The sequence below is a fragment of the Salvelinus fontinalis genome, chromosome 1, assembly GCF_029448725.1.
Source record: "Salvelinus fontinalis isolate EN_2023a chromosome 1, ASM2944872v1, whole genome shotgun sequence".
In the NCBI taxonomy this organism is placed as follows: domain Eukaryota; kingdom Metazoa; phylum Chordata; class Actinopteri; order Salmoniformes; family Salmonidae; genus Salvelinus; species Salvelinus fontinalis.
In genome coordinates, this window is record NC_074665.1 from 35,674,556 (window position 1) to 35,702,530 (window position 27,975).

General features: G+C 41.9%; 1 protein-coding gene across 1 annotated transcript in view; it reads left to right on the top strand.

The window, feature by feature from the left end:
* LOC129853777 (palmitoyltransferase ZDHHC16A-like) overlaps nucleotides 1-27,970 on the top strand; it is a 32,108-nt gene extending 4,138 nt beyond the window's left edge. Inside the window, exons 2-11 of the mRNA XM_055920175.1 lie at nucleotides 17,271-17,529; nucleotides 18,078-18,272; nucleotides 18,396-18,484; nucleotides 18,695-18,723; nucleotides 19,342-19,475; nucleotides 19,675-19,758; nucleotides 20,021-20,106; nucleotides 20,572-20,695; nucleotides 20,772-20,842; nucleotides 21,003-27,970. Of these exons, the coding sequence (XP_055776150.1) occupies nucleotides 17,278-17,529; nucleotides 18,078-18,272; nucleotides 18,396-18,484; nucleotides 18,695-18,723; nucleotides 19,342-19,475; nucleotides 19,675-19,758; nucleotides 20,021-20,106; nucleotides 20,572-20,695; nucleotides 20,772-20,842; nucleotides 21,003-21,105 (1,167 nt within the window). The 5' untranslated portion in view covers nucleotides 17,271-17,277 and the 3' untranslated portion in view covers nucleotides 21,106-27,970. The remainder of the gene's footprint in view (nucleotides 1-17,270; nucleotides 17,530-18,077; nucleotides 18,273-18,395; nucleotides 18,485-18,694; nucleotides 18,724-19,341; nucleotides 19,476-19,674; nucleotides 19,759-20,020; nucleotides 20,107-20,571; nucleotides 20,696-20,771; nucleotides 20,843-21,002) is intronic.
* The last annotated feature ends 5 nt before the right edge of the window (nucleotides 27,971-27,975 follow it).

Genomic DNA, 27,975 nt, shown 5'->3' on the forward strand with positions numbered 1-27,975 from the left:
TTTTGATCTTCTTGACATCTTATCTGGTTAACTTATACTATGTGTCAAGAAAAGAGCCCCAATTAGGGGTTAGTGTACTCCAGTAAAAAAGGGCTGATTTAGATTAAAAACTATTGCCCTGTGTTCATAGGGGCATGAGAGACTCGTCACTGGTAGAATTGAGTTTGCACTTTATTGGCCAAAACACCCACAGACCCACAAGGTTGAGGTTACTCTTGGACAGTAATTAGTATTTTTTTTGTTTTTGTTGCATTGATGCATTGTGTCTTCTAACTGTACAATAATAGGATCCAAAGTGTTAGGAAAGATTTGTTCCCATAAATACAAAGGAGGATGTCTCTCCTCATACCTCTGGCACTTTAGTCAGACTGCCAGACTATGCACCACAGAGCCAATCAGGAGAGAATACCTACAGGTCAACTGTGCCAATTGAAAGTCAAGGGGTATGTCTGTGCCTTTTGGATTACTCTCTCTTTCCATAGAAGCCCTGTGGTTCAAGTAGAGAGCTACCCTTCCCCTTTCAGTCTGCTCTGCACATGTCTGAAAGTGACAGAGCCAGCAGCCAAGAGTTTTTCACAGTATGTCATAAAAAATTATTACACTTATGAATGTATGTAGAATGCTAATATGTATTAGATCCAGTACAATGGAATAACTAAGACCTGAATTTGAATGCAGCGTGTTCCGATTCCTCCTTCTCTTTCTGTCCAGCAGGGTCAACCAAAAACACTTGGCCTGATGGTTCATGCAGATACTGGGGAAGCAATATAGAAATGTATTGATCCCTTAAATGATTTTACTATTAAATGACCCATATCACAACCCTCATACCTCTTCACAAAAATGTACCTAAATCGATTTTGGAAAAAGGATTTTTCTCACAAAAGATGTAGGAATTTATTTTTACAGTTAGAAATAGTAGGCCATGCATCAAATCATTATTTTCATCAGAAAAACCAACCCTCAAATGCACTATTGCATTTTGTAAGTTGTCTGCAGGTGGCTTGTTGTGAATGCACTCAAATGTCAAGTCATTATCAGGTTATGGAAACTGCGTTCTAATACTCAACGTAGAAGGATTTGTCTTAATGTACAGAATATGAAAGTGATTCTATGAAAATGATTGTTTCACCTTATCAAGCTCACTCTGACTGACAAATCACTGCCTATTACTGTGATTAAAAAGAGCATATGAAACATTGTTTTTCATGAGGCCTACCTGTGCGCCTTCCTTTAAACACCTCTGTTCTAACACCTCTCCTGTCCTTTATTCCATACCACATACAGCCATTTGTGGATCTTTTCAGTGTCCATGTGAAAGATAGTTATTGCGAGTCTGGAACATTTGTGAAATGCACCCATGTGAAATGAAGGCTTGCAAAGCTTACATATTTAAGTCTAATAGCATGATATGAAAGTAGACAAACATCAGAGTGTGCTATATGAAGGTATAGTCAGTGGACATTCTGACCCTTGTTTGAAGTCACTAGGTCACATGACCAAGGAGCAATTAAAAATCTAAATTTAGAAAAATGTATGTAAAATCTTGTGAGGAATGGACAAGCTAAAGGGTGTGCAATATAGAAGGGTAGTAAGTGGGCATTCTGGACCTTGTTTGAGTCAAGTAGGTCACATGAGCTATTGAAATTTGAATGTAAAAAAAGTTTGTACTTTGTTTACGCTCCCTAACTAATTCAACTATGAATACAAAATGCTGCTCACATTTCCACATGTTTATTAGCTTTGGAAAGCAAATTAATGTCGAAATCGTGAAAATAAGACCGGTGCAATGTTGTGTGCAATTTTTCCAACATAATGACACTGGAGTCTGTGGCAAAAGAGGTTTGAGGTTTGAAAGGGCAAATATCCGTCGAATATCCAACTTGAAACTGTCTACCTCGGTCACTGGCAGATGGTTTAATAAAGGAGGGGTGGGCCGTAGCAATCCGCTTTAGTTTACGAGATGGATCGAGCACTGTAGCGGGAGGAGCTGGTTGTTACATATTGTGTATATTTATTTCATTTGAAGATATTTCCGTTTGTTGGCAATGTCAATTCTTGCATTTTTTTTTCTTCTAAATACTTACTTTTATGTTGGCTAGCTGGAGGAGAAGGGTGCAACTGTGAACCGTAATTAGAGGAGTTCCTGCATGTGGGCATTCCTGCATCTGGAGGAACCCCTTTTTTATACTTACATTGGTCCATTTTTAAGCTAGGATTCCGGTACACAGGTGGGGGCGCTTTCGTACAGTAGGTGGCAGTAATACACCATAACGTTGGATGCCATCGGCTGATAAACCCCACAGAAGAGATTAGGCATGGGTCCCCAGATTCTCAAAAAGTTCTACAGCTGCACTATCGGGAGCATCCTGACCGGTTGCATCACCGCCTGGTATGGCAACTGCTCGCCATCTGACCAAAAGCGCTACAGAGGGTAGTGCGTATGGCCCAGTACATCACTTGGGCAAAGCTTCCTGCCATCCAGGACCTATATACTAGGCGGTGTCAGATGAAAGCCCAAAAAATTGTCAAAGTCTCCAGTCACCCAAGTCATAGACTTTTTTCTCTGCTACCTCACAGAAAGTGGTACCAAAGTGCCGAGTCGTGGACCAAAAGGCTCCTTATCAGCTTCTAAGACTGCTGATCAATTAATCACCCCCCCCATTTGTTTTTACACTGCTGCTACTCGCTGTTTAGTTTATTATCTATGCATAGTCACTTTACCCCTACCTAAATGAACAAATTACCTCGACTAACCTGTAACCCCGCACATTGACTCGGCACCGGTACACCCTGTATATAGCCTCGTTGTTTTCTTATTACTTTTATAATTTTTTGCTTTAGTTTATTTGGTAAATATTTATAAAACTCAGATAATAATTTTCTTTGCCTTTTGACCAATATTTTAATCGCATAGCCACTGTTTCAAAACCGCCATAAAAAGGCCAGACTACGCTTTGCATCTGCGCATGGGAACAAAGATCGTATTTTTTATTTTTTTTTAGAAATGTCCTCTGGTCTAATGAAACAAAAATGGCCATAAAGACCATCGTTATGTTTGGAGGAAAAAGGGTGATGCTTGCCAGCCGAAGAACACCATCCCAGCCGTGAAGCACGTGCACTTCACAAAATAGATGGCATCATGATGGAGGAAAAGGATGTGGATATATTGAAGCAACATCTCAAGACATCAGTCAGGAGGTTAAAGCTTGGTTTCAAATGGGTCTTCCAAATGGACAATGACTCAAGCATACTTCCCAAGTTGTGGCAAAATGGCTTAAGGACAACAAAGTCACGGTATTGGAGTGGCCAACACAAAGCCCTGACCTCAATCCTATAGACAATTTGTGGGAAGAACTGAAGAAGCGTGTGCGAGCAAGGAGGCCTACAAACCTGACTCAGTTACACCAGCTCTCTCAGGAGGAAAGGCCAAAATTCACCCAACTTATTGTGGGAAGCTTGTGGAAGGCTAACCGAAACGTATGACCCAAGTTAAGCAATTTCAAGGCAATGCTACCAAATACTAATTGAGTGTATGTAAACTTCTGACCCACTGGGAATGTGATGAAAGATATCAAATCTGTAATAAATCATTCTCTACTATTATTCGGACATTTCACATTCTTAAAATTTAGTGGTGATCCTAGCTGACCTAAAACTGGGATTTTTTACTAGGATTAAATGTCAGAAATTGTGGAACAGAGTTTAAATGTATTTGGCTATGGTGTATGACTTCTGACTTCAACTGTAGATGCCTTCAATCTCACACAAATTATCAAAGAACCTACCAGGTACAACTCTAAATCCGTAAACACGGGCACCCTCATAGATATCCTCCTGACCAACCTCTAAATACACTTCTGCTGTCTTCAACCAGGATCTCAGCGATTGTTGCCCTGGGTCCGCGGTCAAACGACAACCCCTCATCACTGTCAAATGCTCCCTAAAACACTTCAGCGAGCAGGCCTTTCTAATCTCCCTGGCCCAGGTATCCTGGAAGGATATTGACCTCATTCCGTCAGTAGAGGATGCCTGGCTATTCTTTAAAAGTGCTTTCCTCACCATCTTAAATAAGCATGCCCCATTCAAAAAAGAACTAAGAACAGATATAGCCCTTGACTTTGGTGATGTCATTTACAAAATAACCTCCAACGCTACACAGGAAACTGGATGTAAAACTGACCATCCTACCGATCCTTGACTTCGGTGATGTCACTTACAAAATAACCTCCAACACTACACAGCAAACTGGATGTAGTCTATCACAGTGCCATCCATTTTGTCACCAAAGCACCATATACTACATTTTGTCACCAAAGCACCATATTCTACCCATATATATATATGGGTAGACCATATGCTGCCTTGTGAGACCATATGCTGGTGCGGTTGGCCCTGGGTTCCTCCTAATGCAAGACAATGCTAGACCTCATGTGGCTGGAGTGTGTCCGCAGTTCCTGCAAGAGGAAGGCATTGATGCTATGGACTGACCCACCCGTTCCCCAGAGCTGAATCCAATTGAGCACATCTGGGACATCATGTCTCGCTCCATCCACCAACGCCACGTTGCACCACAGACTGTCCAGGAGTTGGCGGATGCTTTAGTCCAGGTCTGGGAGGAGATCCCTCAGGAGACCATCCGCCACCTCATCAGGAGCACGCCCAGGCGTTGTAGAGAGGTCATACAGGCACGTGGAGGCCACACACACTACTGAGCCTCATTTTGACTTGTTTTAAGGACATTACATCAAAGTTGGATCAGCCTGTAGTGTGGTTTTCCACTTTAATTTTGAGTGTGACTCCAAATCCAGACCTCCGTGTGTTGATAAATTTGATTTCCTTTGATAGTTTTTGTGTGATTTTGTTGTCAGCACATTCAGCTATGTAAAGAAAAAAGTATTTAATAATAATAATAATAATAATAATAATAATAATAATAATGACAATTACAACAATACTGAATGAACACTTATTTTAACTTAATATAATACATCAATAAAATGAATTTAGTCTCAAATAAATAATGAAACATGTTCAATTTGGTTTAAATAATGCAAAAACACTGTTGGAGAAGAAAGTAAAAGTGCAATATGTGCCATGTAAAAAAGCTAACGTTTAAGTTCCTTGCTCAGAACATATGAAAGCTGGTGGTTCCTTTAAACATGAGTCTTCAATATTCCCAGGTAAGAAGTTTTAGGTTGTAGTTATTATAGGACTATTTCTCTCTATACCATTTGTATTTCATATACATTTGACTATTGGATGTTCTAATAGGTTGAAGCATAGCAAAGAGCTGCTGGCAAATGCAGGAAAGTGCTGTTTGAATGAATGCTTACGAGCCTGCTGCTGCCTACCACCGCTCAGTCAGACTGCTCTATCAAATCATAGACTTAATTATAATACACTGCTCCAAAAAATAAAGGGAACACTTAAAGAAAAAATATACACTGCTCAAAAAAATAAAGGGAACACTTAAACAACACGATGTAACTCCAAGTCAATCACACTTCTGTGAAATCAAACTGTCCACTTAGGAAGCAACGCTGATTGACAATAAATTTCACATGCTGTTGTGCAAATGGAATAGACAACAGGTGGAAATTATAGGCAATTAGCAAGACACCCCCAATAAAGGAGTGGTTCTGCAGGTGGTGACCACAGATCACTTCTCAGTTCCTATGCTTCCTGGCTGATGTTTTGGTCACTTTTGAATGCTGGCGGTGCTCTCACTCTAGTTGTAGCATGAGACGGAGTCTACAACCCACACAAGTGGCTCAGGTAGTGCAGCTCATCCAGGATGGCACATCAATGCGAGCTGTGGCAAGAAGGTTTGCTGTGTCTGTCAGCGTAGTGTCCAGAGCATGGAGGCGCTACCAGGAGACAGGCCAGTACATCAGGAGACGTGGAGGAGGCCGTAGGAGGGCAACAACCCAGCAGCAGGACCGCTACCTCTGCCTTTGTGCAAGGAGGAGCAGGTGGAGCACTGCCAGAGCCCTGCAAAATGACCTCCAGCAGGCCACAAATGTGCATGTGTCTGCGCAAACGGTCAGAAAGACTCCATGAGGGTGGTATGAGGGCCCGACGTCCACAGGTGGGGGTTGCGCTTACAGCCCAACACCGTGCAGGACGTTTGGCATTTGCCAGAGAACACCAAGATTGGCAAATTCGCCACTGGCGCCCTGTGCTCTTCACAGATGAAAGCAGGTTCACACTGAGCACATGTGACAGTCTGGAGATGCCGTGGAGAACGTTCTGCTGCCTGCAACATCCTCCAGCATGACCGGTTTGGCGGTGGGTCAGTCGGGGGTGGCATTTCTTTGGGGGGCCGCACAGCCCTCCATGTGCTCGCCAGAGGTAGCCTGTCTGCCATTAGGTACCGAGATGAGATCCTCAGACCCCTTGTGAGACCATATGCTGGTGCGGTTGGCCCTGGGTTCCTCCTAATGCAAGACAATGCTAGACCTCATGTCGCTGGAGTGTGTCCGCAGTTCCTGCAAGAGGAAGGCATTGATGCTATGGACTGACCCACCTGTTCCCCAGAGCTGAATCCAATTGAGCACATCTGGGACATCATGTCTCGCTCCATCCACCAACGCCACGTTGCACCACAGACTGTCCAGGAGTTGGCGGATGCTTTAGTCCAGGTCTGGGAGGAGATCCCTCAGGAGACCATCCGCCACCTCATCACGAGCATGCCCAGGCGTTGTAGGGAGGTCATACAGGCACGTGGAGGCCACACACACTACTGAGCCTCATTTTGACTTGTTTTAAGGACATTACATCAAAGTTGGATCAGCCTGTAGTGTGGTTTTCCACTTTAATTTTGAGTGTGACTCCAAATCCAGACCTCCGTGTGTTGATAAATTTGATTTCCTTTGATAATTTTTGTGTGATTTTGTTGTCAGCACATTCAACTATGTAAAGAAAAAATTATTTAATAAGAATATTTCATTCATTCAGATCTAGGATGTGTTATTTTAGTGTTCCCTTTATTTTTTTGAGCAGTGTATAACACAAAGAAATACGAGCCTTTGTTTCCGAATTTGACCATATTAATGACCTATCATTTCGAAAACAAAACGTTTATTCTTTCAGTGAAATACGGAAGCGTTCCATATTTTATCGAACGAGTGGCATCCCTATGTCTAAATATTGCTGTTACATTGCACAACCTTCAATGTTATGTCATAATTATGTACAATTCTGGCAAATTAATCACGGTCTTTGTTAGGAAGAAATGGTCTTTCCACAGTTCGCAACGAGCCAGGCGGCCCAAACTGCTGCATAAACCCTGACTGCTTGCACAGAACGCAAGAGAAGTGACACAATTTCCCTAGTTAAAAGAAATGTTAACTAAATATGCAGGTTTAAAAATATATACTTGTGTATTGATTTTAAGAAAGGCATTGATGTTTATGGTTAGGTACACATTGGTGCAACGATAGTGCTTTTTTCACGAATGCGCTTGTTAAATCACCCGTTTGGGCGAAGTAGGCTGTGATTCAATGATAAATTAACAGGTACCGCATTGATTTTATGCAACGCAGGACAAGCTAGTTAAATTAGTAATATCATCAACCATGTGTAGTTAACTAGTGATTATGTCAAGATTGATTTTTATTTTATAAGATAAGTTGAATGCTAGCTAGCACCTTACCTTGGCTCCTTGCTGCACTCGCATAACTGGTAGTCAGCCTGCCACGCAGTCTCCTCGTGGAGTGCAATGTAATCGGCCATAAAAAAAAATTATTTTATTTTTATTTTACCGTTATTATAATCGGTGTCCAAAAATTACCGATTGTTATGAAAAACTTGAAATCGGCCCTAATTAATCGGCCATTCCGATCTACTTGGTAGTGTGTATTGGTGCTTGACCAATTGGCGAAAGCCAACATCCCCCGCGACAGAACGGTTGATTGTCATGGGCAATGAATTCCATTATCTTGGCTTCAATGGATTTCGCCTTTGAGTTGTCTCGCTGAAATGTTCTTACTCTTTCAAATGACTGCTCGATCCACACAGCAGACATTGTGGGCTGGGTTAGGAATGCTGTTTTGCATGAGTAGCGCAAAAATGTACGTGCCGTCATTACATCATGTACCTACGTATAGGTGTGCCCGGTAGCTTTGACATCGGTTTTTAACATCGGCGTTAAACTAGACATCGGGCCGATATCGATGTTGGCATTTTTAGCTAATATCGGCCTATTCCGATATGTTCACCAATATATTGTGCAACCATAATGTGGACACCCCTTCAAATTAGTGGATTCAGCTATTTCAGCCACACCTGTTGCTGACAGGTGTAAAATTGAGCACACAGCAATGCAATCTCCATAGACAAACATTGGCTGTAGAATGGCCTTACTGAAGACCTCAGTGACTTTCATCGGTGCAGTCATAGGATGCCACCTTTTCAACAAGTCAGTTGCTGCCCTGGTAAAATTGCTGCCCTGGTAAACTGTAAGTGTTGTTATTGTGAAGTGGAAACTTCTAGGAGCAACAACGGCTCGGCCACGAAGTGGTAGGTCACACAAGGTCACAGAACTAGACCGCCGAGTGCTGAGACACGTAGCGTGTAAAAAATCTTCTGTCCTTGGTTGCAACACTTACTACCAAGTTCCAAACTGCCTTTTGAAGTAACGTCAGCACAATAACTGTTCATTGGGAGCTTCATGAGGTGGGTTTCCATGGGCGAGCAGCCACACACAAGCCTACGATTGCCATGCTAAATGCCAAGCGTTAGCTGGAGTAGTGTAAAGCTCACCGTCATTGGACTCTGGAGTGATGAATCGCACCTCGCCATTTGGCAGTCTGACGGAAGAATCTGGGCTTGGCTGTTGCCAGGAGAACTTGTAGAAATTGTAGAAAATATAAAGTGCAAAAAATAATAAAATATAACACTGAGCTTTGGCTCTGCTGCCTGGTAATTAGTCCAGTCCTCACAATATTATACAATTAGCTTTGTCTATACAATGTAAACATAAGCCTATAGGCTATGGCCGCAGTCTAATGTCTTAAAATAGTAAAATAAAACCTATACAGCTGTATGATTAACTTTTGTTCCCTCTACAGCCTGGGCATTTTCAGCATGGGCACCAGTCTATCTGGACTGTCTGGAAGAAATTGAGAAAATATGTCACGTAGTTAGTTAAGCAGTCATTTACACAAATGCACGTGTGCCATACAATCTTAAATGTTACAAAGTGTGTAAATATTTGAATGTTTGAATTAAAATCTTACCATCAAAATATTCTTCTTCTGCACATTCTTGAGGCAAAATCACCAATGATGTCATCGTATGATGTGTTTCCCCACGTCATGATTTATGCTCATGATGGCCAGACCACTCACACGTTCCTGTAACATGGAATACTTCAGGTAAATTTTGATGAGCTTTAATTTTGAAAAGCTCCTGTCTGCCGATGTTACTGGTAGGGTGACTGCAATTCTTAGATTTATCCAAAGGTTAGGATAGAGTTTCTCCAGGTTTTTCTTACAGAGAAAGGAAAGCAGCTCAAAGGCAGTCATTTTATCTGATGGCAGATCAGGTCAATTCTGACTCGTGTGCCAGATCCATTCCACTAATGTCAGTAATCTTTGAAGGTTAAGAGTGTTTTCAATTTCCATGCAGTGAGCCTTTAAAGATTCACTGGACATCTGAGAGGCAGTGCTGAAGTTCAGCAGCACTCCATATTTGGTTGTCACCTAGTTGAGTGTTTCGAATCTCTCATCCATAGACGTCACAGCAGAGTCAACCACAATGTTGAAGTAGTTGACTTCAAGGTTTTTCAGTTCATCAGTCACTGGTTTATCAGGAGCCTCATAGCTGAAAAGCCTCTTGCTGTTTCTCACTCTTCTCTTTCAGAACAGCCTCCACATTAATTTCTTCACAAATGCTTTTGGCTCCTGTCTGGGCCTCAGAGAATCCAGTTTCCCGGTATGTAGTGAGGGAGGCCTTTGCATTTGAGATTAAATTCACTGCAATATCTAACTGCATTGAGGTGGATTGGAGGAGCTTGTTCACCTTGTTTGTCATTGTCAGTATCTCTCACCATACGACACAGCAAATCAAGAAGCAGTAGGACCCAACTTCCTCTGCAAGTGCTTGTGCTTCCACTTTGGCCACAGGATCGTTGATCGTCTGTCTGGCTTCCAGTAATGCCTCCCGAACCTCAGAAGCCTGATCTCTGATTGCATGAACACTTTGGAGCCTACTATCCCATCTTGTTACTCCATGACTTCACATGTTTCTTCAAAACACATCTCTGTGTGCCAGCTGAAAATTAAGTGCTTTTGAGCTTTTGCAAATGCCCAAAAAACCCAACTGCATCTTTTGAAGATTTGGCAGCATCTGAAATGACAAGGTTTAGAGTATGGGCTCCACATGGGGCGAACACGGCTCTGGGATTTTTTTGAGCAGTCTGGCTTGTACTCCTTTGTGCTTGCCCTTCATGATGGCCCCATTATCATAAACTTGCCCTCTGCAATCTTCAAATGGAATCCTCAGCTCGTTCAGCTTATCTAAAATGACAGTGGACAGATTCAAGCCTGTTGTAACCTCAACATTCACAAAGCCGAGGAAGTGCTCCTTGATCTTTGACTTTCCCTTTAAAGCCACTCTTTTCAGAATAATGGACATTTTGCTCCAGATGACTAATGTCAGGTGTACAGTCCAAGATTATGGAGAAGTACTTTGAGTCTCTTACTTGAGTCACTATTGCTTCCAGAATCTTGTCACTCACAATCTATCAGCTCATCCCGTGTGCGCTTCCCAAGGTAATGAGCATGTGTGTCTCCATCTTTAATTGAATAATATCCATGGATGATTTTCCATAACGGGGTCAAATTTTGCCAGTAATTCAACCTCTTTTAGGAAGTTGCCATTATCTGTCTGGAAGAGTTTGTCTGATGTACCTCTGAATGCTAGGTTTCTTTCAGCCAGAGACTGAGTGATACTTATGAAACGTGTAAGGACATCCCGCTATCTCTTTCTTTCAGCCTCCAAAATTGTCATTTGTATCTGGTCAAGAGTCTTAGTCTTAGACTTAGGCGCAGATCAAGTTCTCTCCACTTAATCATATTGTTTGTGTGTTCAGGACTACCCTTATGGAGTTTCAGAATGGTCTTGATATCTGACCAGTCCATTCATGCCTTCATTATTTTGTAATCTTTTGTAGAAAAGAGCTTGCAGCAAAAACGATACACAGAGTTGTTTTTGAGTATGAAAGCCGGCTTCTGGTAATCTTTTCCCCATTTGACAGCTGTCTCTGTAATAAGCCTGAATGGAAACCTCTTCTATACTTGTCTTTAGGGTAAGAAAAATTCAGTCCTGGTTTGAATGGACCTCTGCGCACTAACTCGGTCCTCATAAAAGTCTGTTAAGACTGGGGGCCAATCTGCTGGGGCATTTGGTGGAGCAGCAACTGTTCTATAATGGTCTGAGCTGCTTGTATCTTATGCTGGCTGTACACCTCTGGTTGTGCTAGTACTGGATGAGGCTGCCTGTACTTCACCTGGGTCTGTGTTAGTACTTGCTGAAGACTGCTGTATTGGGTCTGTGTTAGTATTTTCTGAAGCCAGCTGTACTGGGTCTGCGTTAGTACTGTACTTGCTGAAGCTGCCAGTACTAGGTCTGTGTTAGTATTTGCTGAAGCCGGCTGTACTGGGTCTTTGTTAGTACTGGCTGAAGCTGGATGTGGATTACCGGAGTCTGTGCTTGTACTGGCTGATGATACAGCATCTACTCTACTGACAAACGTAAGCATAGCACCTGTAAATTATAGATAACAATACTATTATACATTTTATAAGCTGTATCAGGTCCATTCTAACTGGCTCCCCCAGATTTCCTTTTATACATTTTCAAATATAAATACTATTTATACTATGGCTTGGCTGAATACTTGATGGTTATTATTTACTGAGAGATGTGCATCCATATTGCCCAGTATGCCTAGCTAAACAAACATTTTTAATTCAATATATAAATCACTAGTCAATACCAATCCATTGCTTTCCATCTTGCATTAGTCCAGAGTTGTAACTAAACCTTGACTGAGAGACTAGATAATCATTGCCTTGTTTTAAAATTCTGTGCACCTATGAGGAGTGCCATCACGCCCATATATTGTCTGGACTGGTCCACACAGAGGTTACTGCTGGAAAACGTGAGTTTCATTTCATGAACGCATGTTCACACATGATGCGGTTATCTTTTCCGAGCTGCAGTTTACACCGTTGGCGTTAATCAAACGTAATAAATAGTTGTATTTTACTTTCACTCTCAAACCTGGAAGTGGCTGGAAAGCAAGCAAGACACCGACAGACCAAGAGATGCACTGCCCAGCTATGTTAGCAAGACAGACTAGAGAGCGATGCACATCAACTTAACGTTACTGTTATTTGCTGACATCAAACTTGGGGAGGAGAGAACACAAGTTTTGCTGTTCCCGCAATTCACTCTCATGTTTTTTTCTTCTCTTTTTGTGACCAGGAGGATAGTTCCGCTTCATCCTCTCATCAAAGTTGTAAACATTGATACCAACTTTGACACGAGGGGGAGGTGAGGATCTTGCGTAATGAGCATATAGGGCCACCCTGCTCTGACTGGGAATACAGATATGCATTGGGTCACAGATACCGTAAAAAGAAAGTAGGGGCACGGATCAGAAAACCAGTCAGTATCTTGTGTGACCACCATTTGGCTCATGTAGCACAACACATCTTCGCATAAAGTTGATCAGGCTGTTGATTATGGCCTGTGGAATGTTGTCCCACTCCTCTACAATGGCTATGCGGATTTGCTCGATATGGGCGAGGATTAGAACACACTGTCACACACGTCGATACAGAGTTTTCAAATTGCCATCTGTAAAATGCAATTGTGTTTGTTTTCCGTAGCTTATGCCTGCCCATACCAAAACCCCATCGCCACCATGGGGCACTCTGTTCACAACGTTGACGTCAGCAAACCCGCTCCTACACGTGGTCTGCGGTTGTGAGGCAGGTTGGACATACTGGCAAATTCTATAAAATGTTGGTGGCTTATGGTAGAGAAATGAACATTAAATTCTCTGGCAACCACTCTGGTGGATATTCCTGCAGTCAGTATTGAGTTGTGACAACTGCACATTTGTGGCCTTTTATTGTCCCCAGCACAAGGTGCATCCGTGTAATGATCATACTGTTTAATCAGCTTCTTGATATGCCACACCTGTCAGGGGAATGGATTAGGGCAGGGGTGTCAAAGTCAAATGGACGGAGGGCCAAATAAAAAATTTAGCTACAAGCCGAGGGCCGGACTGTTCGAATGTTCATTGAAAAATTTTTAAATGACGCATATAGTCTAGTGAACCTAATTGAACCTACTGAAAACCTAACAAATATATTCCAATATGATCAGATAAATAAAGCAATATTTTCTTATGGCTCTGTCAGTAATCTTTAATTTTCAACAGACACAAAAGACAAATTTCCTTTATATAAAATCCCCATAACATGAACATTAAATGAAAGAAACCGGTATTCAAGGCACCATCAGTAGCCTATATTTTCTATTTTAGCAAAAGTGGGCTAAATTTACTTAAAAGAAAAAAACAATAATAGCAATTTTCTATCATCCACTCAACTGAAATATTTTTAAAATATAATTGGATTGAAATACAATAAAATAAAGTGCAAAAATCTATTAATCAAAAACAACACTTTGTTTAAGGAGAAGTAACATGCAGTGAAAACAAATATTAAACTTTAACTTTTAAACTTGAACTGAGTAAAAACTCTAAATATGTGATTGCACAGTAATGTTCACTTGTTTGAGGTTGAGGGTGATACTTGGTGGTGTCCCATCTTTTCCACAAGTTCATCAATGTTCGGGGTAAGGCTCTGAGCTGAGGAAATCCTCAGAATTGAGTGGAGGTGTTCAGCAGTAAGTCGACTTCTGTGTGATGTTTTGTTCAGGTTCATCAAAGAAAACAGTTGTTCACACAGGTATGTGCTGCCAAACATAGACAACGTTTGAGCAGCCTGGATGCGCAGCTGGGGCATTGTGTCGGGGAGGAAACGGGCGAACTCCGCAGCACCCACTGCCGCATATTTTGCCCTCAGTGCATCATTGCATTGGAGGTCAATCAACTCCATTTGGAGGTTTGGTGGTGAGCTTTCCACGTCAACAGCAAATGGGTTACCGAGCAGTTCCAACCTGCTTTTTTGTGCTTCAAAGTCAGCAAATCGGCGTCGAAAGTCAGCGGCAAGCATACCTATTTTATCAGCCAACTGTGCGCTCGGGAACGCACTGGTAGAGAGCTTCTCTTTCATGGTCTGGCAGCTGGGAAAGTGGCTCAAATTTTCTTTCCGCATCTGCGTCTCCCACAGAGTCAGTTTGGTTTTAAATGCCTTCACTGTACTGTACATATCAGAGATGACATGATCCCGACCCTGCAGCTGCAAGTTCATTGCATTCAGATGACTCGTAATGTCACACAGAAAAGCCATTTCACACAGAAACATTTCGTCTCGGAGTTGTGTTGTGTCTTTCCCTTTGCTGTCCAAGAACAGACAAATCTCCTCACGAAGCTCGAAACATCTTTGAAGCACCTTTCCCTGGCTTAGCCATCGCACCTCTGTGTGATAAGGCAAATCACCATGCTCCGTTTCTAACTCCGTCAGAAATGCCTTGAACTGGCGGTGATTCAAACCTTTGGCTCTGATAAAGTTAACTGTGCGCGTGATGATGCTCATTACATGCTCCATTTTCAAGGCTTTACCGCACAACGCTTCCTGGTGTATGATACAATGATAAGCTGTCAGCTCACCTGTCGCGTTTTCCTCTTGCATCTTTTCCCGTATCTTCGCCACCAGTCCGCTCCTGTGTCCACACATCGCAGGTGCTCCGTCGGTTGTCAAACCCACGAGTTTTTCCCAAGGCAGCTCCATCTCATTTACACATCTTGACACCTCTTCATACAAATCATGCCCCGTAGTTGTGCCATGCATAGGACGTAAAGCCAAAAACTCCTCTGTCACGCTTAGGCTGGAGTCCACTCCGCGGATGAAAATTGACAACTGGGCAATGTCAGAAATGTCGGTGCTCTCATCCACAGCCAAGGAATGTGCAATGAAATCTTTTCCCTTTTTCACAAGCTGCTCTTTTAGATTGATGGACAACTGGTCTACTCTCTCGGCAATGGTGTTTCTGCTCAGACTCACATTTAAAAAGAGTTGCCTTTTTTCTGGGCAAACTTCGTCACAAACTTTAATCATGCAGTTTTTGATGAAATCCCCCTCCGTAAATGGCCGGGCTGATTTAGCGATCTCTTCTGCCAAAATAAAACTGGCCTTGACAGCAGCCTGGCCTTGTGATTTGGCTTTTTTGAACAGAGCCTGTCGAGATTTGAGGCCTCGTTTTAATTCCTCTGCCTTTTGTAGCCTTTGTTCCATGTCCATATTCTTGTTTTTGTCCGCGTGTTTCGTTTCATAATGTCGTCTCAGATTATACTCTTTCAGTACCGCCACACTTTCTCCACACAGAAGACACACAGGTTTTCCAGCTACCTCCGTGAACATATACTCCGACTCCCACCTTGTTTGAAACCCCCGGTTCTCAGTGTCCACCTTCCGTTTTGCCATTTTTGATGGGTATCTGAAAGTTAATTTTACTGTGATGCTGACGACTGCTGTGCCAATAAATATTGAAATGAAGCAGCCTACTGCTCGGTGCGTCACCGTTGCATTGTGGGAAATGTAGTATTGGTGCGTGTAAAAGATCTGCGGGCTGCCGGCTTGCTGCGGTCTGCGGGCCGGTTCTAATAATAAATCAAGATCATCCCAGGGGCCGTAAAAAACCTTCTCGCGGGCCGGATGTGGCCCGCGGGCCTTGACTCTGACATATGTGGATTAGGGGAACAGTTTCCCCCGTTCTTTCTTGAGAAATGGCTCTTGCTAAGAATCTCTTTTTGTTACTTTTTGATTGTTTTCAATCACAGTAAGGTACTTGTTACTCAGAAATTATTTGATATTGAGATTAAAAATGGCTTCATTGGGCCTTTAAGAACACCTGGATATCGGAGAGGAAGAGGCGAAGCGAGAGGGTTTACTCTGCCCAAAATCTGCCCACAAACATAAGCCTCACATCGTGGTCTTATTTGAATAGAAGCTTCCTGGTGGTTATGTTGTTACGAATGTACTGATATAAGTGGACGCACGTGGCATTTCGACAACTTTGGGGGGGGGGGGGGGGGTGACTTTATATTGGAGTTCTTATTGGCGTGAAGGGTTTCACCTGATCTCGCTGTTTGTTTCCTGCCTTCCATCTTTAAGGACATGTATTGACATTGTTAGCGCGTTTGGAATGCAAAATAGCAAGATTTTTTGTTTTTTTTGTTTTTTTACAGCAGTAGACCTAGCAGTTGGTGGATCAATCCCAAATCTACCCTATACATTTGTCTGAGATGATTTGACAGGTGTTAGCAATTTGTTAATAGTTCCAATTTGGCCTCTGATAGGCTAGGTGGAAGTTTCACCATATTGCTTTGACCTATCAAACTATCTCCGATCTCCACAAGTGCATTGAGCGTAGGGTCTAGATATCGGTTTGGAATTGGGCCAGTGATTTATAAATGTACATTTGGCCTGTTTCCACATTATCCCTTTACGGAGTCCCCTTTTGGGGCAGCAGGTAACCTAGTGGTTAGAGCGTTGGGCCAGTAACCAAAAGGTTGCTAGATCGAATCCCTGAGCTGACAAGGTAAAAATCTGCCATTCTGCCCCTGAACAATGCAGTTAACCCACTGTTCCTAGGCCGTCATTGTAAATAAGAATTTGTTCTTAACTGACTTAAATAAATTAATTTGGACTGTTTTAATCCAGATTTCATCATACATTTTTCTGCACGTTGTAGTCAACCCCCATCTGAAAAGGATGTGAAAGTATGAAACAACACTACGGCCACAATTTTATTTTATTTCCAAATGGCTGGAATGTAACTTCCCACCATCCAATGGCAGAGATTAAATGTGATGTCATGGGGGGGGGTTTAATCTAATCCTAAATTGGAATTACGGGTAGGCAGAAGGGCCAGCCAGCAGGTCCAACATATGCCGTTATTCCCACAGAGCCAGGGGAATGTCGGAACATAGATCCCAACGTCATAATTGCTACTTCCGGCAGATGACAAGAGTAGGCCTGAACCCAGAACCAATACCATTCCTTACACCCATGTGGTCTTTGTAGCTGTGTGTGTGTACATTCATCCCTGTGTGTGTGTTTCAGGAGCAGAATGCGGCCGTGCCCCACCTTCCTGCTGGTGCTGCTGCGCTGGGTGCGTTTGCGCATGTGCGCCAGACGGTGGCGCTACAACAATGGCAACAACAGTAGACTACCGCTGTGTGTGAGACAGAGATGGGCCTACCTCAAACTGATGGTTAACTCCCTCTATTACAACTCCCTCACCAACTCTGATGTCGTCATGGACTCACTGATGGAACCCATCTTCTGGATGGTGGATCTACTCACCCGCTGGTTCGGGGCAGTAAGTATGTGTGATAGATAGTTGCACAGATGTTCTTGCTCATGAAACAATTTCTCCATCGCTTAAATTGATTCTCTGGTACCTTTTTTGTATACTTTTTAGCCAGTAGTTCTGAAAGTAGCGCTCGAGACAAGTGGTTCCCGACAATTACGTACTATATCACATTATGTGCAGATATGTGCACCACGTCATTGTTCTCTTGCTCTGCGGTGGGTGCATGATATAGCTCTTGCTAGCTGTCACTTATATGGCGATGGGCTGAAGCTCTTCGGTAGAAATCAAATTGCTAGGGGGTGGGCCCATCTGGGGGCAAATGTAGGGAAAATGGCACAGCACAGCTTTCAGAAAAACTGTCGCTTTCAAACTAGGGATTTTGTGGCTAATTCTTCTAAGGCTAATTAAGACTATTTCTGCTCATAGATTATGCATGTATGAACTACACATTGACACATCCAGCCCAAAGCGGGAGGTTTAAAAAAAATACTAAGTAGTCGCCAAAGTTCTGGATCATGTCTTTAATTACTCTCTCTCTCTCTCCATCTCTCCAGGTGTTTGTCTGTCTGGTGGTGATACTGACCAGTTCTATCCTGCTGATAGCCTACGTGGGTCTGCTGCCCCTGATTCTCAACACCTACTCTCCACCCTGGATAGTCTGGCACATCGGTTATGGACACTGGAACCTCATCATGATTGTCTTCCACTACTATAAAGCCACCAAGACCGCCCCAGGATACCCCCCTACGGTACACACACACACACACACACACACACACACACACACACACACACACACACACACACACACACACACACACACACACACACACATAGGGGTGTAATAGATATCTGTGTTGTGTTTATTCCAGGTAAAGAATGACATTCCGTTTGTGTCCGTGTGTAAGAAGTGTATCATCCCCAAACCAGCCAGGACTCACCACTGTGGCATCTGCAACACGTAAGACAAACTCAGGTTGCCCCTAACCACAGATCTAAGATCAGATGACCCTATCGCATATCCTAACCATAACCACTAGAGGGATGAAATATCTGACCCTTGGCCGGTAGTACGGGAATTACTTCTACCTACTCGATAAACTCATAACCCTGCTACAGTATGGTAGCGTTGTAGATGGTCAACGTTAACATGACATCTTCTACTTCACAGGTGCATTCTGAAAATGGATCATCATTGTCGTATCCTTTAAATGGAGTTGGAGAATGGAGATTATGATTGGTAATGTCAAGTTATCAGGGATGGGTGACGCATATCAGGGATGGGTGACATTTAGATTGTGTCTCTACCACAGCTACATCTTTTACAAGCAAGTCTGTTGGGCACAAGAATGAAGACAAAATCACAGGATATAAAACATTTAAACATGACAATTTGAAGTATTTTGAGGATGGGTGTTTTTTTGTTTTTTTTGGGGGGGGGGGGGTGGATCAGCTTAATATTGCGGAAAGAATGTTGCTTCCAATGTAATTGTCTGCATCATTTCCAATCCCCCATATTTTTTGGGGTAAATGTATATATCCATTCACGTATGCATACATACACATACCTACATAGACATACATACTTTTTTAAAGAGTATACCTTTATTATTATTCCCCGCAAACCCTACCACCGATCCCCCAATTGGAGTAAACTGATAAACATTTCTGTTTTTACCTTCAATTTATACATCTTATACACATTTTACAGACACAGTCTACTTTATAATAGTTCTCTCTTGTTTGTTCTTAGTCCTTCCTCTATTGAGGATGGGTGTTAGTGTTTTTGGTTTCCTCCTTAACTCCCGTTCCCTCCAGCGTGGCTGAATAACTGTGTTGGCCATTTTAACCAGCGCTACTTCTTCTGCTTCTGTCTCTCCATGACCCTGGGCTGTGTCTACTGCAGCATCAGTGGCCGTAACCTCTTCCTAGATGCTTATAGTGCTATAGAGGTACACACATACACACGCTTGCAAACTCTTTGAGAGAGACCTGGGCCTGCTGGTCTGCTATCTCCTCCATTGTGGGGCTTCTATTGTTGAGAGGGTCATGGTCTATTTTAAGTCTCTGTGTTCAGTTTTAACTCTTGAAGTGTTTATTTTTATCTCTAACTCTTGGTTGTCTCGGTGTGTGTTTGCATTGTCCCCATAGCGCTTCAAACACATGGACTTGGATAAATCAGGTGTCCCGGTGACAGGGATGGGGCAACTCATAGGAATCTTACCTCCTGGGCAGGTAGTACGCGTACACACACACACACACTGTCCCTTCCACGTCATTCTGCTTCTCGTAGTTACTTTCTTGGTCTTAGTGGTGGTAGGTCAATGGATGACTTAGATTTAAAGGGTGATATTGTTCATATGATCTTTGATCTTATATTATACTTATTATTGCATACTCATAAAACCGGTTACTTAGGCACAACCTCTGGGTCCCGACTAGGATATGTTTTACTGTTTAGGCGTTTGTATGACCTCTGTATGTTGTTGTCAATCAGAGCACCTACCAGACCCCTCCTCCTCCCTACACGTTCAGAGACAAGATGTTCCACAAGAGTATCATCTACATGTGGGTATTAACTAGGTGAGATCTACTTCACAATATTACTATTATTGTGATTATTACTGTAAAATGTAACTTTTTGGGTGACCTGACCATGTTCACATAAATGTTAGTTATAGATCTGTCATTGAAAGGAAGTCTAAGAAGCAGTAGAAATGTTCTATGTGAGCTATTTCTGTGCTTCCCATTCTTCCCGTTTTGTTTTTGTGTCTTTTTACTTTCGGTTTTGTACTCCAGTTTCAAACAGCTGAAAATACAATATGTTTTGTTATGGAAAGTATATTTCAGTGGTTTAGATGGTACAATGATTCTTTACACAATACCTGCTTGTTTTGTCACATTAACTGAAATGAGGCGAAAATATAATTTGGCAACCAAAGTACATTATTTCCCCGTGATGATAGAACTTCAGCCTCACCGTACCGTGTGTGTTGTCATTGGCTGTTCCCCCCCCCCCCAAAAAAAAACTGTGATGGGTCATTTTAGCACGGTGGCCGTAGCTCTGGGGGGGCTGACTATCTGGCACGCAGTGCTGATATCCCGAGGAGAGACCAGCATAGAGAGACACATCAACAACAAGGAGGCCGAACGCATGGCCAAACATGGCAAGGTGAGCACACACACGCCACCTGTCTTAAAGTTGGCGGATACAAGCTATTTAAACTGTATTCTCCTCTTTGTCCCAGGTGTACAAGAACCCCTTTAACTATGGCAGACTAAACAACTGGAAAGTCTTCTTTGGTGTGGAGAAAAGAAGGTTAGTTACATGCTTGTAACCAAGCAGTGTGAAGATCTGTTGCTCTGTGCAGATATTTAACACGCACATTATGTGACTGTTGTGGTCAGAAATAAAACACTATTAATAAATATTATATTATATTTAGTTGTGGTAACCTCTGCCTCTCTTCTCTCTCCAGTCATTGGCTGACGCGAGTCCTCCTGCCCTCTGGACATGCCCCCTATGGGAACGGCCTGACCTGGGACATCTATCCAATCAGAAAAGACATGATCCCCGTCTGAGCCAAATAGAAAATAACTGACTTGAGACATCTACCCAATGAAGAAATACCTGATGGCTGTCTGACCCCTGACCCCACAGACTCTGTCTACAGAGAAAACTACATCTCCCTGTGGCCCCTGCTCCCTACAGGTGCTAAAGACCGATGACCAGGTTCTATAGACGAGAAGTGGAGTTCTGAGCTGGAGAGTGAATACTCAGAGGACTACAGGGATGGCCAGCAGGGAAGAGATGGGGAATGTTTGCAGCGCCCAAGTGAAACAAACCTGGTCATTTCCATGTAAAAGGACCCATGAGCACCAATGTAAAGTTCGTAGGAGCATGTCAAATTGGGTATCAAATGAAAGCTAAGAGTCAATATTTTTTAGAAATTAATGCATATATACAGTTGAAGTCGGAAGTTTACATACACTTAGGTTGGAGTCATTAACTTGTTTTTCAACCACTCCACACTTCTTGTTAACAAACTATAGTTTTGGCAAGTCGGTTAGTACATCTACTTTGTGCATGACACAAGTAACAATTGTTTACAGACAGATTATTTCACTTATAATTCACTGTATCACAATTCCAGTGGGTCAGAAGTTTACATACACTAAGTTGATTGTACCTTTAAACAGCTTGGGAAATTCCAGAAAATGATGTCATGGCTTTAGAAGCTTCTGATAGGCTAATTGACATCATTTGAGTCATTTGGAGGTGTACCTGTGGATTTATTTCAAGGCCTACCTTCAAACTCAGTGTCTCTTTGCTTGACATCATGGGAAAATCAAGACCTCAGAAAAAGATTGTAGACCTCCACAAGTCTGGTTCATCCTTGGGAGCAATTTCCAAACGCCTGAAGGTACCACATTCATCTGTACAAACAATAGTATGCAAGTATAAACACTGTGGGACCACGCAGCCGTCATGCCGCTCAGGAAGGAAACGCGTTCCGTGTCCTAGAGATGAACGTAATTTTGGTGCGAAATGTGAAAATCAATCCCAGAACAACAGCAAAGGACCTTGTGAAGATGCTGGAGGAAACGGGTACAAAATTATCTATATCCACAGTAAAACGAGTCCTATATCGACATAACCTGAAAGGCCGCTCAGCAAGGAAGAAGCCACCGCTCTAAAACCGCCATAAAAAAGACAGACTACGGTTTGCAACTGCACATGGGTACAAAGATCGTACTTAAAAAAAATAATGTCCTCTGATGAAACAAAAATAGAACTGTTTGGCCATAATGACCATTGTTATGCTTGGAGGAAAAAGGGGGAGGCTTGCAAGCCGAAGAACACCATCCCAAATGTGAAGCACGGGGATGGCAGCATCATGTTGTGGCGGTGCTTTGCTGCAGGAGGGACTGGTGCACTTCACAAAATAGATGGCATCATGAGGGAGGAAAAGGATGTGGATATATTGAAGCAACATTTAAAGACATCAGTCAGGAAGTTAAAGCTTGGTCGCAAATGGGTCTTCCAAATGGACGATGACCCCAAGTATACGTCCAAAGTTGTGGCAAAATGGCTTAAGGACAACAAAGTCAAGGTATTGGGAGTGGCCATCACAAAGCCCTGACCTCAATCCCATAGAAAATTTGTGGGAAGAACTGAAAAAGCGTGTGCGAGCAAGGAGGCCTACAAACCTGACTCAGTTACACCAGCTCTGTCAGGAGGAAAGGAAAATTCACCCAACTTGTTTTGGGGGGGCTTGTGGAAGGCTACCTGAAACGCTTGACCCAAGTTAAACAATTTAAAGGCAATGCTACCAAATACTAATTGAGTGTATGTAAACTTCTGACCAACTGGAAATGTGATGAAAGAAATAAAAGCTGAAATAAATCATTCTCTCTACTATTATTCTGACATTTCACATTCTTAAAATAAAGTGGTGATCCTAACTGACTTAAGACAGGGACTTTTTATTAGGATGAAATGTCAGGAATTGTGAAAAACGGAGTTTAAATATATTTGGCTACGGTGTATGTAAACTTCCGACTGTAAATGTTTAAATGATTTTACATCCTAAAAATGTGGAATAGGCAAACGCTTTGATTTCTTGTCAAACAGATAGAAAAGGAGTCTTAGAAGACATCTACCAGGAAAAAGTCTTAAAATGTATTAGAAATATATCAAAAAGACAATACTATTGAAGAAAAGACCCCTGCCAACTAATGGCAACACATTTTAGCTTAGGATAACTTGTTCTGCCTTCTGTAAGTTTTAAGAAACATTGCCTTTTGCCTTGAAATTCCGTTAGCAAAAACCCACATATCTTTAAGATATTTTAAAATGTTCTCCTTTACTTGTTACTCCTTCCAGAAGTAACAAGTAAAAGAACTATCAATTAGTGATATTGTTTTTACTTTATGAATTATGGTATTAAAACTTTTAATTCTGTTACCAAATTGGTAACAGAATTTCTGCAATTGAATTGGCTACAATGGGAAATCATAGTATTCACATACCACAGTTGTCACCTGCTACTGTCCTCCCTTCCACTGGCATACTGTTATGTTCAGCTTATAACTGTTTTATTTCGTTCTAGAGGCCAAAGTCACTAGACAGAAATTAATTGTAACCTCTTAACGGCTTTTATTGACACCTACCCATGAGTCCTCTCTTTCATTTACTGAAACCAGCCTCCTCATCCACTGAGCATCGGATGTCCATGGACGTAAAAAGTAGTTAAAATTTGGTTCAATCTGCCCTGGCCTTGATTTCATTGCCCACAGATGTTTTTTGGTCCGGAGCAGCCTTGGTTTCAACATCCACAAACGTCTGGACCGGCCTTCATTTGACCCAAACATAGTGTTTCACAAGTTTGAACAGTACACTACAGTAGAGTATTGTTCAGTACATTACAGCACCGTAGGTGGAGTACAGTAAAGTATACATCACCAGTCAAGTTTGGACACACCTACCCTTTGTAAAATAATAGTGAAGACATCAAAACTTTGAAATGACACATATGGAACCATGTAGTAACCAGGTGTTAAACAAATCAAAATATATTTGCCTTGACAGCTTTGCACACTCTTGGCATTCTATCAACCAGCTTCATGAGGTAGTCACCTGGAATGCCAGCAGCATACCACCCTGCATACCACTACTGGCTTGCTTCTGAAGCTAAGCAGGGTTGGTCCTGGTCAGGCCCTGGATGGGAGACCAGATGCTGCTGGAAGTGGTGTTGGAGGGCCAGTAGGAGGCACTCTTTCCTCTGGTCTAAAAAATATCCCAATGCCCCAGGGCAGTGATTGGGGACACTGCCCTGTGTAGGGTGCCGTCTTTCGGATGGGACGTTAAACGGGTGTCCTGACTCTCTGAGGTCATTAAAGATCCCATGGCACTTATCGTAAGAGTAGGGGTGTTAACCCCGGTGTCCTGGCTAAATTCCCAATCTGGCCCTCAAACCATCATGGTCACCTAATAATCCCCAGTTTACAATTGGCTCATTCATCCCCATCCTCTCCCCTGTAACTATTCCCCAGGTCGTTGCTGCAAATGAGAACGTGTTCTCAGTCAACTTACCTGGTAAAATAACGGTAAAAAAAAAAAAAAAAAATTGCATTTCAATTAAAAGTTGTGCCTTGTTAAATTGTGGAATTTCTTTCCTTAGTGCGTTTGAGCAAATTAGTTGTGTTGTGACAAGATAACCCTATTTGGTAAAAGACAAAGTCCATATTAGAAGTGACAGTCCATCATTACTTTACGTCATGAAGTCCAGTCAATCTGGAAAATTTCAAGAATTTGAAAGTTTCTTCAAGTGCAGTTGCAAAAACCATCAAGCGATATGATGAAACTGGCTGTCATGAGGACCGCCACAGGAAGGAAGACGCAGGGTTATCTCTGCTGCAGAGGATAAGTTCATTAGAATAACTGCACCTCAGATTGCAGCCCAAATAAATGCTTCACAGAGCTGAAGTAACAGACACGTACGTCTAACATCAACTGTTCAGAGTAGACTGCATGAATCAGACATTCATGGTCGAACCACTACTAAAGGACACTAATGAGAAGAAGAGACTTGCTTGGACCAAGAAACACGAGCAATGGACATTAGACCGGTGGATATCTGTCCTTTGGTCTGATGAATCCAAATATGTGATTTTTTTTTTTTCAGTGATATGCCATCCCATCTGGTTTTGACTTTGTGGGACTATCATTTGTTTTTCAACAGGACAATGACCCAAAACACACCTCCAGGCTGTGTAAGGTTTATTTGACCAAGGAGAGTGATGGAGTGCTGCATCAGATGACCTGGCCTCCACAATCACACGACCACAACCCAATTGAGATGGTTTGGGATGAGTTGGACCACAGAGTGAAGGAAAAGCAGCCAACAAGTGCTCAGCATCTGTGGCAACTCAAGAAAGGAAAAGCAGAGTGCCAAGAGTGTGCAAAGCTGTCATCAAGGCAAAGAGTTGCTGCTTTGAAGAATCTAAAATATTACATGATTCCATAGGTGTTATTTCATAGTTTTGATGTCTTCACTATTGTAGTAAAAAATAAAATAAAAACCCTTGAATGAGTAGGTGTGTCCAAATTTTTGACTGGTACTGTAGTTCAGTACAGTGAAGAAAAGTAGAGTTCAGAACAATACACAGTAGAGCACACAAGTTGAGTACACTAATGTACTGTACTGAATTATAATGTACTGAACTACACTACTGTTCAAAGGTTTGGGGTCACTTAGAAATGTCCTTGTTTTTTAAAGAAAAGCAAAACATTTTTGGTCCATTAAAATAACAAATTGATCAGAAATACAGTGTAGACATTGTTAATGTTGTAAATGACTATTGTAGCTGGAAACAGCTGATTTTTAATGGATATCTACATAGGTGTACAGAGGCCCATTATCAGCAACAATCACTCCTGTGTTTCAATGGCACGTTAATCCAAGTTTATCATTTTAAAAGATTGATTGATCATTAGAAAACCCTTTTGCAATTATGTTAACACAGCTGAAAACTGTTATGCTGATTATAGAAGCGATAAAACTTTGGTCTTGTTTGGTGGCATAGCTCATTAAAATAATAGCTAGTGTGTAGAATAATACCCAAGTATGCAAAGAATGATATTGCATATTTCTACCTTTTGGTCTAACTATTTAGGATACATCACAATGAACAGAATTACATTCATATCCATCATTTTGCATTTCTGTGTAGTACAGATCAGGGACCCATGATACAATTCTGTTACCAGGTGAAAATCCACTTAACTTACTGTAATTCAAAACTCAAGCTGTTATCATAGCTGACACCACATTCTTTCTGCAGACATCATTGAATCTTAATTCAGAGCAGATATTTCAACGTTTTTGAAAATGTGGTCATGGAAAAAACTGAGGGAGATTTTAATGAAATTATGTTACCGAAATGTGCACCTGCACAGTTCTTCCAGTAAATGTGTTTTTGTAAAATGTTCAGTGTAAATTGTTGAAAGTTGTCGTTGTGCATAGATGTGTTTGGTTTGTTAAACTTTGGAATCAATGTTTTTTGTTTGGCATAGATTTTAAGTGTAAAATCTGACTCAGTTTACCGTGGAATTACCCCCCTACAAAATGTTTCAAACCTGGTCCTCTTAAAAAAAAAATAAAGGATAGCCGCACACTCTAGGAGCTCAGATGCAAAAAATATTGTTGTCCAACGTTTCGACAAACAAGCTGTCTTCATTCGGGTATAATGACAAACACTGCGGGATGACTCATTTATATAGTGTCAAAAGACACACGTGTCTGTAATCATGGCTGGGTGTAACCTGATATCATTGGTTAATTCTCATATATTAAAATGGCATTAAAAAATGGTAGCGTACGATCATAAATACAATTTGGCTACAAACATTTATAATAGCAAAATCACAAGAATGGCTTCAGATCAAAGTCTATGTTGAGACCGAAGGCAGCAAGGGTCTTTAAATTAAAGATCAAAGCAGCCTCTCGTTTTAACAATAAATTGACGAGGTCACCCCCTCCTAGGTAGGGTGACTTGTTCGATTCCAATATAACGTATAGACAAAATCGAGTGGTTTTATTCCAAAAAGTGGGCCGCAACCGGGTAAATCGAGTTGTTGCACCTAATGGTGCTACGATGCTCCGAGATACGTACTTTTAATTCGCGCTTTGAATTACCCACATCATTTTCGCCTCAAAGACAAGTTATACGATAAATAACTGCCCTAGTGGAGCACATGATAACATCTTTGATTGGGATCTGTTTCCGTTTGGGGGTGTTTGAAGGATCTACATTTATAAGTGCCATTGCATTGAGCACAGCCATTACACGTTATGCAGGGATATCTTGGGGTGGTAAATCAGAGTTTACCAGTTGATCTCTGAGGTTTCTGCCCCGTGAGAATACGACCAAGGGAAGGTCTGAAAACACATCACCGATACTATCATCGGATCTTAGAATGTGCCAATGTTTGTGAACGATTCCCTTAATTTGTTCAGAGCACTTTGAATAGCGGGTAGTTAGAACGCAAGAATGCTAATTTTTACGATTTTTACCTTGAAAAAGGTAATGTCTCGTTTTTGTTTTGAATTTTCTCAATGGCAATATTAATCGGACCATTTTTGTAACCCCTCTCCTTGAATTTTCTTTGCGTCTCAGTCATATTTCTGTCTGGGTTTTTTTTACAAATTATTTTCATTCGACAGAATTGTAAAGGACACCAGCAGTATGATCTCTTATTGAATCTCTTGATCCTCTCCCAGATAATACTTTGTTAGTTACTTTTGATGTTGTCGTTATACACAAATATTCCACAAGAGGGCAGTATTGAAGCTATGGAACATTTTCTTCTGTAACGTGACCATAATGAACAACATTCCAGTGCATGCATTATAAAGTTGGCTGAAATAGTACTCACACACAACTACT